This window comes from Ailuropoda melanoleuca, chromosome 11 (assembly GCF_002007445.2).
Source record: "Ailuropoda melanoleuca isolate Jingjing chromosome 11, ASM200744v2, whole genome shotgun sequence".
Classification (NCBI taxonomy): domain Eukaryota; kingdom Metazoa; phylum Chordata; class Mammalia; order Carnivora; family Ursidae; genus Ailuropoda; species Ailuropoda melanoleuca.
Window position 1 is genome coordinate 55,038,788 of NC_048228.1, and position 14,166 is coordinate 55,052,953.

At 38.4% G+C, this 14,166-nt stretch overlaps 1 protein-coding gene and 1 pseudogene across 3 annotated transcripts in view; one reads left to right on the forward strand and one right to left on the reverse strand.

Annotated features, from left to right (window-relative positions):
• SLC4A4 (solute carrier family 4 member 4) overlaps positions 1–14,166 on the reverse strand; it is a 299,158-nt gene that overhangs the window by 204,059 nt on the left and 80,933 nt on the right. For all 3 annotated transcript variants that reach the window (XM_019799962.2, XM_019799963.2, XM_019799961.2), the window contains exon 4: positions 6,876–7,011. In XM_019799962.2, coding sequence (XP_019655521.1) covers positions 6,876–7,011 — 136 coding nt within the window. The remainder of the gene's footprint in view (positions 1–6,875; positions 7,012–14,166) is intronic.
• LOC105237766 lies at positions 9,070–12,969 on the forward strand (annotated as a pseudogene).

Here is a 14,166-nt window from a genome sequence, read left to right on the forward strand (position 1 = left end):
GCTATTAAATTTCTTTAAAATCTATTGCTCTGATTGTTCAAGGAACAGAGTATACTTCCAACATATGCTTTCAGACATAAAGTAATGGTTTGCCCATTTAAACAGATTGTTTGCATGCAGTTTCATTCCAGAAACTACACATGCTATGTCTATCCTCCTCACTTATCAAGGACAAATTTGAAAAAAAAACCTGAAAAATACTCAACTCCAATCAGAGCCCATTAAAGAAAAGGCTAAGGCAAAGGTACCAAAGTTCAGCCTACCCGAGTGCCAATAAATTTGTTAAGGTGACTTAGAACCATGTAATTACATTTAAAAAAAAAAACAGACATTTTTACTGTAAAATGTACAATAAGCTACTATCTACCCTTCATAGTGACTGTGAATAACAATATTTTGCAATAAGTTTCCTTTTCCTTTTGTCTTGGTACTTGACATGTTATAGGAAAATTAATTTCAGAAGTTAGCTTTTTAAATGCTTGCAAATACAAAACTGTTGTAACCTTGGAGGAAGAGTTTATTAGGTAAAGTTTATTTATTTCAAGGTCTTAGAAGAAGAAGAAGAAAGTACACTGCAGTTTAATGCACTTTGAGTGACTGCCAACCAAACAGCATTTCACTCATTTATTGAAGAAATACAAGGCCCACTGGGAATCACTGAATTTTGCAACTTTCCAATCATATGATTAAATATAATTAAGAAAAGACAAGACCTCTAACTTAAAAACAAGCCAATTTTACAGTGGAAAATAGACATGACCTTTGCCCTAGAATATAATCCAACTATATAAGACTATTAAAATAATAAATTTCTTGCTAACTAATAAGTGCCTCATTACATAAAAGAAGCCAACGCTAGTGTGTATCTGGGGTAAATTATGTTTTTAAGGAGAACTCTCAAATTTCTAGATCAACTGTGAAAGTTACTGCAAAGCAGTATATGTGACTACATATAATTACATAGATGATTAGATTCCTTTTCCTTCAGCCTTTTTCTTACAGAAGAAATAAACTTGTTTTGAAATGGAATGTTTCAAAGTAATCCAGTAGAGAAAAAACAGAGAAGTCGGTGTAGATTAGGAAAAGAGCAATCTCTCTCCAAATCCCCAGGGTCAGTATGTGTGTCTGTGCTTGATGATCATGCCCTGAAATCAGGTTTTCCAGAGGTAGGCTGGGTCAGTCTGCCAAGCAAAAACACAAATGGGTGTTCATTTGTGCTGTCCCGCTGGAACTGAAACATCAATACCCTTTTCCTTTGCTGGCTGGTTGTTTTGTTGAAACTTGTGACAGCTTTCCTTTTTACCCAGGTTTGGCAACAAAAACTAAATCACATTGGGGGACTGACCTTTAACACATATTCTTCTAACAGTGAAGTCCAACATTACCCATCTGAATATTCACTGAAGGAAAACTGAAAGCCAATAACCATTTTTACAGAGACATCACTGTCTCAAAGAAATAAAGAGCTTGGGGTGGTGGGGAATAGCAGTAGCCCTTCTTCCTGCCTTTGGGCCAACACCAAAGCTGGACCATGACTTATTCGTTCACCAGTTTGTGTCATAAACCTATTAGCTAATATCCTAGCCACCTAGAAATTCTTAACAAGGAGCATAGGCTTCTTCACTAATACCAAATACTCCATTATAATTACTGCTACATTACTAAATGTCAGTATTCAAGTAACCTAATGCTCAGGAATACTCTTTAAAAAAAAAAAGAGTATTCTCTGCATTCCACTGATCATATACATTTCTCAGGTCTCATCATTCTATCCTTCGCACAGTCTTCAATTTGTGCTTTATGCTGGGAGAGCCAATAAAAATCCAAAGTTCTAATTTTTAGGAAAAGGAAAAGCAAGGGGAAGATGTGAAAAAAAGGGGGTGGTAGAGTTGGCTGAACTTCAAACTTCATAAAGATTTCCCTTGTTCATAGTTTTACATGACTACTGTGCCTTCCAAGACTTGAATTGGGATATTTTTCCTACTACTGAAACCATTCTCCTTATTTTTTGAGACACAGAGCTTAACCTGAACTTCCTGACTAAAACTGAAACTGCAGTAATGCTGAGAATCAATGGAGGATATTTTTGGTCAAATCAAATCATTAGCCACCTAAAAAGTATAGAACATTAAAAGGGGTAGTATTGTGTTCTCTGGGGATGTGGGCTCACAGTAGAAACTGTATTAAGCTAGAGAAGTCTAGTGGATTAGTTCTCTATGGAATAAAATAGTCTATGAATTGCGGTTTTTCACAGAAAAGCAAAGATCTCAATTTTATAAGTCAGCTAGAAAAATATTCATAGCACATTTTCATATATAAAATGAATCCCTTCTAAGTATTAAACTTTTATTAGTCTGATAGGTTTGAGAGTTTTAAATGGGGGGGAACCCTATCATCTCTGGAAACCAGACATCATAAATGGCAATCAGAAATTACTGTAAAAATGTTCTGAAGTGGGGTATGTAGCAGGAACTAGAGATTACTAAAACTCAGAATCATTTCTGTAGGCACAATCACCTTCCAACCTTCCAACAGGATTTAGGTGGAGCTAATTCTGTTAACACATACTTCCTGACCATGGACAGTGTGCCAGGTAGTTGTAGGCACTAGAGATATAGTGATGTACAAAACAACCAAAAATTCCTGCCTTCATGGAACTTTAATTTTATTGGGAAGAGAAAATAACAAGATATGCAATATGCTAAATGGTGGTAAGTGCCAAGGAAAACATAATGGAGGATGAGGGCTAGAGAGTGTTGGGGGACTTCGATTTTAGATGAGGCAGTCACTGAGAAGGTAATATTTGAAAAAAGACGTAAAGAAGGCAAGAAAATGAGCCATCCAGATAACTGGGGGGTGTAGCAAGGAGAGCACTGCAGACAAAAGGAAAGCAAGTGCAATGTCCCTCGCACAGGAGCATGACTGGCCAGTAAGCAAACAAGGGGAGAAAAGGAGGAGATAAGGTCAGAGAGATCATGGTGGATTGTTCATGAGGGAGGTAAGGGCAGGTGCAGAGAGATAGACTAATTAGGAAGCATTTGCAATAATGTGGATGAGAAATAACAGCAGCTTGGACCTGGGTTGTGGCAGTACTGAACGTAAGATGTGGTGAGATGCTGAATATCTGTATATCTTTGAGGGTAAAACAAATAGGGTTTACCAATGGATTGAGTAAGGGGTGTAGGGAAAGACAGAAGTCAAGGAAGACCGAGTGTTTCTGGCTTGAGCAACTAGAAGAATGGAGTTGTCCATTGTGGTGGGGAACTCTGTGGGAAGAGCGGATCTGAGGCAGGTAGATCAGAAGTTCAATTTTAGACATGTTATTTCGATAAGTGTATTAGCCATCCAATTACTGGTTTTCAATTATATAAGGAAAGAAGTCTGGGCTAGACAACTTAATGCAGATGGCAGCAGCATATTGAAGAATTAGTTTGAAACTTCAAACATAGGTCCTCTTCTGAGCTTTATCTGTGTACCTTGGGTCTGTCGTTCAGCTGTCCATCAGTGAGAAAGAGAAGAATTATTATAGAACTCCAGCTTTGGTCAAGTAATGTATCTAAGAAAGTATGATATTTATAAAAGATGCTTCTAAGGCAATCAATTCTCAACTAATCACACTCAATAAATATTATTGAGCACCTATTATGGTACCAGGCACAGTAAGACACTGGGAATACAGTCATGAAAGACAGACATGATAGTCCCTGCTTTCAGACAAATTAGTGTAATGAAGGAGACAAAATGAAAACAATAATATCACATTTACATTTAATTAAGCAGTAGTAATTGTGGCAAGTCCTATACAGAAGTTAGAGTGTAGACTGGTGAGAGTCTGTTTCTTCCTGGACAGCCTCCCCTCTCCCACCGCCAACACATGGCGTACTCCCACCACGCATTCTCTCCAGCAGCACAGTCTCTCAGGGACTAATGACATCACCAAAAATGACACATGTGTTCTCAAGAAAACAAAGTCTTTAAGGACGATAAAGTATTCAAAATTATCTTCATCATTAAGAATCTTCATGAAAGTTCTATGTCCATCTCACTCAGTGTTGAATTACCTTCACAGTGAACTGTCACCTCTCCACCTTTCTGAGACCATAAGTCGTATAAAATATAGTCCACCTTGGACTGAAAGAAAAAGCAGAAAGCTACACCTGAATTCCACTCTAGGACAGGTACTCACACAGAATTTCAAGAAAAAAATATGAATCAAAGTAGTGCTTCTGGTCACAATTGACTAAACTAGTATATACACAGGGATGGAATTTTAGAGCTATAAATTATGCATGAACTTACAGAGATGCAACGCAGTAACACCTTCATTGGGTAGAAGAGAACACTCATCTCAGGAAGACTGCGTGAGTTCATGACTAGCCCTTAGCAAAGTAGCCAGTAGGCAGCAAAGCCAAGACTAGCCCAAAATCTCCCCAACACTTAATTCAGGCTGAACCAGTACAATTCTCACTTGGTTTTTGGAGGGTTTTTTTCTATTAGAAAGAAGGAAAAGAAAGAATGAAATGGAGATATTAGTAAAAAGTTCTACTTTGAAAGCCTTCTTTTGGAGGATGTTTATGAACCAAAAGTGTACTTTATGTAGGACCTTTAATATGCAGGTTATCAGGGCTAAGAGAAGGGAATGAGAGAGAATTATTGTATCGTGGAAAGAGGTCCTGAAAAGACAAGAATGAAGAGCTTCAAGAGGGAGCAACAGAAGTGGAAAAGCAGAAATGTGTTACAGATGGCTTTTTAATAAGAAGGAGAAAATATTAACAGAAGAGTTAAAACTAGCACACTCACTATCAGTGTCTGAATATTAGAAAGAGTTACCTCGCAAATGGAAAATAACATATTTAAGATTAGGTCTCTTTCCTTAATGCTACTGGGAGGGCCAGGAGTAGAATGTAATGATTTTTCTTCTGGGCACAGTTTAAGTTATGGAAGATATGAAATTATCCATGGATTCTACTAAACTTTCTTTTCTACTGAACTTTCTTTTAAAGTTGATGTTTCCACAAGGCCAAACTACCTAGAAATTCTTGGTGAGAAATAAAAGCTTCTCTATTATTATCAAATGAATTAATTTATGAAGCTTCTCTATTATTAAAAATCTTAAATGGCTAAAGACATTCAATAGTACTTAGTATTGCAGTAATGATAATAAATCCATAAACCTACAGAGCATAAGTCTCAGTAACTATACAAAAATTACCAAAAAACCCAATTAACTTGATGAACACTTGATTATAAATGATATGATGCATGAAGCTTTTAAAATATGCCCCAGAAATGGAGCACCTGGCTAGCTCGGTTGGAAGAGCATGTGACTCCTGATCTCAGGGTTATGAGTTCAAGCCCTATATTGGGTGTAGAGCTTACTAAAAATAAAGAAACTTAAAAAAAAGAAAAAGAAAAAAATATATATATGCCCCAGAAAATAAAAGTTCTTCCTTTAATTCTCAAAAGAACCTCATCCAGACAAGGAAAGACTATTGAGTTATTGATTCTTTATATCTCATCAACTTCTACTAATCATAGATAATAAAATATATATATATTTCCTTCTGACTCTAGAATGACCTAACTAGAAGCAGAACAACAGCCATAAGTCTCTTTTCCATCTAATTCACAGAAGAAGGTTTTCACTTATTTTGTTTTTTTTAAACCCAAAGCTACAATAAGGATTTGATTTGCCTCATTCCTCAGATTGTAAAGATATTATACTGAACACACTTGAAACTTGAGGAAGATGCAATAATCTGTGTGTGAGCTTCTTCTGCTCACTTCTTCATTCCCAGTACTTCATTAGTGCCTGATATAAACTATGCATTCAAAAAAAGCTGGCTGAATTTGCTCTGAATTAAACTGCAGACTATAAAAGGTGTATCTTAAGATTATTTTGCTTCTGAAAGGGAAATATATTGACTCTCCATGCAATTATGACAATGAGAGACCAGTAACTGCATTATATCAAATTCCTTATATTACATAATTGTTCTATGCCCTAGAAGATAGAGCATGGAGTATATAACTTAATCTATGTGTAGAAAGAAAAGCTCTGTTATCATGAGATGAACAAACCTTAGATATTTCTGCAGTGCTTAACAATTTACAAGGTATTTCCATACACACACACACACACACACACACACACATAGGCATGTATATAAATATCTGTGATATAATTAGACAAATATTAAATAATACATAAATACATATTAAATACCTTATATTGCATACATATATATGTAGTAGCAACTATTATCCACTTTTTATTGAAGAGGAAATAAAGTTCTGAGACACTGAGTGCTGTGCAGCTAACAGGTGACGGACTCTGAAATTGAACTCAGTTCTCTAAATTCCAAATTCAACTGAACCTTCTACTTGCTTTTGTGGGTACTTAAAAGATGACAGGTTTTTCCTTGGAATAATGGTGAGTCTGCGGGCAAACACTGTCTTTGCCACCTCCCTCCTAACTGGGAATGGATAAGAAATCAGATGTGATTTCACAAGACACCATGGCATGTGGAGACTGCAGACACACATCTCTAGGCTATCATGTTTGGGTGCCCGAGTTTATCTCCTGAAGATATTTTACTATTAATTACCATATGTATGGAGACTTCTAATTCTTTATAAAAGTTAAAATTATAATGTGAATCAATGTAACAATGCTCCAACAGTGAAATAAAGGGTGTCCTGCATCCATATCAATAAGAAAGAGAAGAAAAAGAATCCTTTTATTCCTTAACCCAGCCAACATGATGCTCCTTGGGTACTCAAAGTGTGAAGGTGAGAGAAAGGTGCTCACAGACAGTGATCTTGCCCCGCACTTGCTTGCCCAGGTCAGCACTGCACAGCCAGCCATGCCTCACCTAGCCGTCTCCTTCCATTCCATCTCCTGCCCATCCACGGCCAGCAGCTCATCCAGTTCAGTGAAGAGCTGAGGGGGTGCTGGGCTGTCATCCTCCTCGCCCAAGATGAATCGGATACGTTCTGCGGCAGGAGAGACTGCGGAAGTGAAAATACTGTGGTTAAACACTGGCTGGACAACCCTGAGGAAAGTATAACTTCGAGCTCTTCCTCTGTCCCCAAAGGTGTTGGGCTTCCCTGCCATGTTTTCCGTGGACATCCTCCTTGCTGAGCCTCCTTTATCCCCAACCTACACACGAAAAAAACTCAAAGCCCTTCTCTGTTCCTTCAGGCCTAAGCTGTATCTCAGTTCGCCACCACTCTCCAGGACAGGACTCCAGTTCTGTGTGGTGTGTGACGAAGAACCTTTGGCCCTCAGATGAGCTGAGGTCCAACAGCATGACCCTCCCTCTTTCCTCACTTATGACCCATCCAAAATTATTAGACAGAAGCCAGCCTGAGCCAATCAGCTTTTCTATAGCAGTGGGGGGGGCAACAGAGCGCCCCAATCCTGAGTTCCCCCAGGACCTTGCCCCCACCCACCTTCCCTCTGTCCAATGCCTAAAGCTCGTGCCCTCACAGGATCCTCGCTGCCTGCAACTGGCTCAGTGCAAAGTTGATGAAGGAATGTTTAACAAGACGGGGCCTCTTCTTTACATAAGGGCAGTACCCAAAAATGTTTAGTCACACTTCAATGCACTTGAAAAACAAGCGCAAGTAAAATATTGTACACCTGAGGAAAAAAAATTTTTTCTGACACACTGAAGCACATAATTGAATTCCCTACTAGCTCCTTTTGACCCTATCTCCTGAAAATCATGTAATGAAAAATTAACTAGAACTACCTTCGGGTTGCGGGTTATCCCCCCCCCCTTTTTTTTAAAGAAAAGGAAAGGATTTGCAAACTGATGATCATATTACAAAACTAAGGCCCAAAGATACTCTTTATAATCCCAGGGCAAAACTGAGAATGGTATATACATGTGAATGTAGTCCAGGTACATAGATATATGTGTATAATATATACACATACATATGTGTGTGTGTATATATATGTATATAGGCATATGTATATACATATATATGTATATATGTATATGTATATATATACACATATACACACACACAAATTGTAGAAATACGTGTACTCGACCTAATAAAACAAGAATATTCCTACCATCTGAAAACTACTATAATACAGGACAATACAAAATTCCACAGATCAAAAAATACTACGAACAAAGCCATGAAAAATAGTCAACCTAACTAGTAATCAAAACTAATTATTAAAATAAAATACATGTTTTACCTATGAAAATAGCAAAAATGTAAAAAAAATGATAATCCCAATGTTGCCAGAGATTTAGGACACATGCACCAGCACCTCTCAATTTATGTCACTGATAGAAGCCTAAATAGGAACCTCTCTCTGAAGGGAAGTATGGAAATGTTTTAAAAGTGTATATATCATGTGAGCCAGTAATTCTACCACTAGAAAGACAATCATTTCAAAGAAATCAGAGTTGTTAGCTCAAAGAGAGAGGTGACTACTGCAATACTGTTTATAATTGACAAAAACAAGAAGCCTAAATGTCCAGGACTGATTAAATAAACTACACTAGAACTATTCAGTAAATCACCATGTGGTTATAAAACATGAAGTCGAGATTATCATTTTTTATATATACAATGCTAAATGAAAAATAAAATTGCAAAATCATATGAATAACGTGATCCCACATTAGTAAAGAAAGAATACACATATATCCACAAAATAAAGTCTGGAATTGAGGGAAACCTTCACTATGCATGGTTCCGAGGTGTGTGAATTTCAGTTACTGCCATTTAAAGAACACCTGTCCCCCAATAACATAGTTGAAATTTCAGTTAGCATAGTATATTAACTGTGAGTAATTGCATAAAGTACAAACTTCACTGCTAGCTCTTCAGTCCATAAATTACTATGTTAATAACATAGATGCATCATGATCAGTGACCAATCATAATGCTTCTTGCAAAGTCTGTCAGTGATTGGTCACTGAGCATTTGTTACCCAGTTCATGGACAGACAGCAAAGTGTGTACCCATGTTGCCTTTGTGTCAAAAGAGGAGAGTGGCCAACAGAGATGAAAGTAGAGTACAGAAACAAAAAGTGATATGGTGGAAATGAAATCCATGTCTAATGTAAACGGAGTTATCGAAGACAGAGCTGCTCATGGGGATATTGACAATGCTGCCATTCACCATGCAAGAGAATCTAGACAACAGTCAAAAAGTATACAGTGAAGGCAAGCGACATAAATAGGGAAAACAATTGGACCACAATGATAAAGATGTTCCAGAGGAAGTGATGCTGGCAAAAAAAGAAGAGGAGGAAGAGGAGGAAGAGGAAGAAGAGGAAGAGGAAGAGGAAGAAGAGGAGGAGAAGGAGGAGGAGGAAGAAAAAAAAGCATTTCACATTAAAGGAACTCTCAGAGACATTTCTTGACATGGAAAGCACAAAGGAGAAAATGTTGGAAGGTGATCCAAACTTAGAGAGGAGTATGCAATTCATCGGGGCATAGGAAAGATACTTGCTCCATTTCATAAGTTGTACAACAGAAAGAAGGCAAGCATTATTCAACCCACTGATGACAAGATTTCACAAAGAAATAAGACACTTCAATCTCAGTATTTCTGACATTTTAAATTAGAGTGTACTAAATATTATTTTACTATTTTTTTCATTTCCCTATACCTTTATAACTGACAGCAAGATTTTAGTGATTTGGCAAAATTTTTTAAAGGTCAAAGAAAAATAGTGACTTCTCCTATTGATTATTAGGATTGTCTTATATAACTTCATCTTGAATAGTCATATTTATGGCCTTGCCCATGCAAAGCAAAGACTGCCTATATATACATCCTTTAAATGTTATACGGTTAATTTCTAGGGCTCTATGTTCTTCCTTTCATTTTTCTATCCATTCTACAGTGTGCACAATTTATCCATGCATTCATTCAGCAATATTTATTGAATACTTTCTTTGCCCTAAATAGGCTTTGTTTCAGGCTCCGAAGATAAAGCAAAAAACTTGACACAAAGATCCTTGTTCTTATCAAGTGTACATGCTAGCAGGGGCAACAAACATTAACCAGTTATTTGGTTAGTGAACAATTAATTGATTAAATGAATAAATTAGTACATAAACCAAAAAAATATCTGTAAACTGTTCTGTGTTGACAGAACATTCAAATAAGGTAATTGAATATATATTAATATAGGATACAGGATGTTTAATTTCTGTAATTAGGAAAAAAATGACTTGGAAATTTCTTAACATCTCTGGGAGGAAAAAAAACCTAAAGTTCCAGAACCTTTGTGTAAGAACACTTGCAATGCCTTTCCAATCAAGAAATGGAAAGTGTCATTACTTTAGAGAATCATGGAAGTTGTGAAAGAAATGAAGGGAAAGTAAGAAATGAAGGACAGATTTTGGAATCTGGCTAAGACTTAAGTTCATACTACTTAAAATGTGGTTATTTATCAGAGTGGCTCTGAAACTGACAGTCACAGATTTGATGGACTTTTCATCAACATCAACGCTCCCTGAGGTAGAACAAGCTTTTAGAAGGGAAAAGTCTACATTTAGAGAATCAATTTTTTGTCCATTTCTAAAAACATGATATGAGTTAGTCCCCACCTCTAACAGAGATGACTAAACCGTTCCCCTCCTTAGAAAAGAGATTCTCTTACAGAGCCGCAGAACACATCTCTGCTCAGCTCTGATCCGTGGAGCATTACTCTGAGATCCCGCATCCTCCAGTGAGGAAAGCACAACTCACTGCTTAGCAGAGATGCAGTTGTGGCTTCCACATAATACAATGGAAGAAGGCTGTGACATTACCCCCAGTTCTTACTCTCTGCGTCTCGTGTATAAGTTGTCTTATGCATATTAAATACAGCTTCTGAGTAATGAGTGTAACAACCCCTTGGGGATAAAGTTCCAAAATCCTGTGTCAAAAAATAGCTTGATACGCTAGTAAGTGTCCTTCTTCAGTTGCTCCCCTAAGCTTCCCCAGGAATTAGAAGCAAGAGGCCACAGTAATTATACAGTAAATATAGACCTGTGGGAGGGGCACCCTCTGTAGCCAGCAAATACCCTTCCCAATTTCTTACGTCATTCTTAACACAAAGATATGCAGAGTAGAGTCTCCCTAATGAAGGACATCAGGAATTCATCCTCCCCCCCATAAATTTTGATCAAAAGGGAAATGAGCTAAATAGAAGACACAGCATTGCACTGAAATTAAGCATATAGAACTCTGGAAACAAATTGCCTAGGTTTGAATTCAAACTCTGCTACTTATATGCTGTGTAACCTGAGACAAGTTAATTAACCTCTCTGTGTCTCAAGTTCCTCACTGAAAAATAGGGTGCTGATGATCAATTATTATAGCTAAAATACAAGGGTTAAATAGTTTAAAAACTGCCAGCCCTTACTAGCAAAACCTGCCTAGCTTCTAAGAAAGAAAGCACTCACAGATATTGGCCCTGAGAGCCCCTGTATGTTGAAAATACATAGGTAGGAAAGAAAAAAGCCCAAAGTTCTGCATATGTTACTTCAATGAACTCAGTAGCTTTGGTAATGAGAACATAAAGGTGTACCTTTCTGGGAAAGAGCCAATAAAAGAACAGGGGAAAATAATGATACCTCTTTAGTGTCACTTTAATACCTGGGGGGAGAAAACATCAGAAAATCAACTTACATTACAGATGAATAGATTATGATTCTAAGTAATAACTAACCTAGTTTCATCATAAAAGAGAACCTGGAGAAAAATGAGAGAGGGTGACAGGGAGGCAGGAAATGAGGGAGAGAGAGAAAAACTGTCAAATTAATCCAATCACCTTTGTCAGAACAGAAGGCCTGTAGATCAAAGCCAAGTTAATGCCTCTAATCTGCCTTGATTTTTTTCTTTTTTTATTCTGCCCTCTGGTTAGAATGTGTTTTGGGGGTTCGGGTTTTTTTTTTCCCCGGAGTAGCTGTAGAATTTCCTGGGGGGCCCTACATAAGTGTGGTTATCTCTGACCAGCATTCACCTGCAGGGTGACAATGTCATAGTCTGCAATGGCTGGGGAGACCCAGTGCTCCAAATCCCCAGTGCTGATAAGAAGGCAAATATGTGGCAGGAATGCTGCCATACCCACTCCCACCAACAGCACCCACAGCATACACCACTTACACATCATCACATCCATTCCTGCTGAGACTGAACTTGACCTCAGAGCAGCCACTGTCCACCAATGAAAGATGTGTGTGTGAGAGGACACCTCTCCAATGATACCTACCTGGCTAGATAGTCAACTCTCAGGGTCCTTTCATGTCACTTTGGCCCCAATCTATGCATCCAACCTGTCTCCCACAACAACCCAGAAACGTTTGGTGACAGAAGAACATATCTGCTCAATTTTGCACCAAGCTCAGCCAGGAACCCCAGTATCACAAGCAAGCTCAAAGGTGTTCACTGCTGCTGTCACAGTTCATCTGCTAAACCCTGTCCCAGAACATGGGCATAGGCAAGAACAGAAACCTACCCTGGCTCCCATCCAGGAATGAAGTCAGGTATTTCCCAAGAATGACCAAAAGGTAAATAGATTTTGTGATTATGCATAGGAAGACATGATTCTCTCCTCCCTAGAAGAATCGACCTTTAAAGGACAGAATTAATTTAGTTCTTAGAGAACTCAAGGAACCTCTGCAAGGAGCTCATTTCCTAACCAAAAGTCTGGATGGTGCCTTAAAACTGATTAAACCAGAATTAACAAAGAAAGTGGACAAGGTTTGGATAGTGGGAGGCAGTTTTGTTTATAAGGAAGCCACGAAAAAGCCAAGCCATCTCAAACTATTTGTGACAAGGATCATGCAGAATTTGAAAGTAACACATTTTTTCCAGTTTCCAGAAACTGATTTGGGAAAATATAAGCTTCTTCCAGAATATCCAAGTGTTCTTTCTGGTGTCCAAGAGGAAAGAGGTAGTAAGTAGAAATCTGAAGTATATAAAAAGAATGATTAATGTGAAAGTGTTTTCTGATTTCAAGTTGTTCTCCCTGCCCTCCAATTATATATTTTAATGTTAGAAAAAAGACTTTTGTTGACTTTAGATCAAAGGATAACTATTTCTAAGCAATGTGTTTATTAAGTAGGCTATAATTAAGATTAATCTTAGCTAGATTATACCAGATAGCATCTGTGAAACATTTCTCGCTATCACTGTCTGAATGCCAATCAAGGACAATCACCTGCCTGTCTACCTATCACCTACATATCTACCAAAACACCAAAGTGGGAGAATCCCCTGATATCGTGAGTTGAAATCAGGGCTTATACAGATAGGAGCTAGACAGATTTGTCCAAAGGTCAGAGATAAATTATACACAGAAGAGCTAGAACTCAGATATTAAAAGAAAATTAGATCAAAATGGGGACTATGAATTACTCTATGCATATCACACTTCTGAAAAAAAAGTTCTGTTCGCTCAGATAGGAAATCAGTAAGTTTAGAACTCTAGAACATTCCATATGAATAGTAAAGAAGCAGGCAGGAGAGTACCTATTTGAAGGTAAAACTCTAAAAACTCTGTTTCTGATCTTTGGTGAGATTCCATGGGACGGTGCAATGAGAGAAAAATAGTCTGCTTTTTACAAAAAAGAGTAACCTAATAACAAGCATATGGTTAACATAAAAAATTCAAAGAGGTAACAAATTGAAAATGGATAATGCCAGAAACCAAATTAAGAAGTTAGAAAGTAAACTTCGCAGGGGGAGGAGGTTAAGATGGCGGAGGAGAAGGGGACCCCTTTTTCAGCCGGTCCCCTGAGTTGAGCTGGATAGGTACCAGACCAGCAGGAACATCCACGGAATCAGCCTGAGACGCAGGAAGATACATCTGGATCTCTACAAATGAACATCTCCAGCGCTGAGTATCGAGGTACGAAGCGGGGAGCCGTGAAACCGCGCACAGATATCGGAAGCTAAACAGAAGGGGGAGGGAGCAGCCGTGTCAGGGCGCCGGGAAGCTGTAGCCACCTGCACGGGGAGCGGACGGACCGCGGACCCGCACGCTTGAGACAGCAGACTGAGAACGGGAGCTCCAGGAGTGCCCTCGGGGCGGCTGGCGGCTGGCGGGCCACCTGCACGGGGGAGCAGGCGTACTCGCGGACTGCACCCGCGAGACAACAGACTTAGAACGGGAGCTCCAGGAGCGAGCGC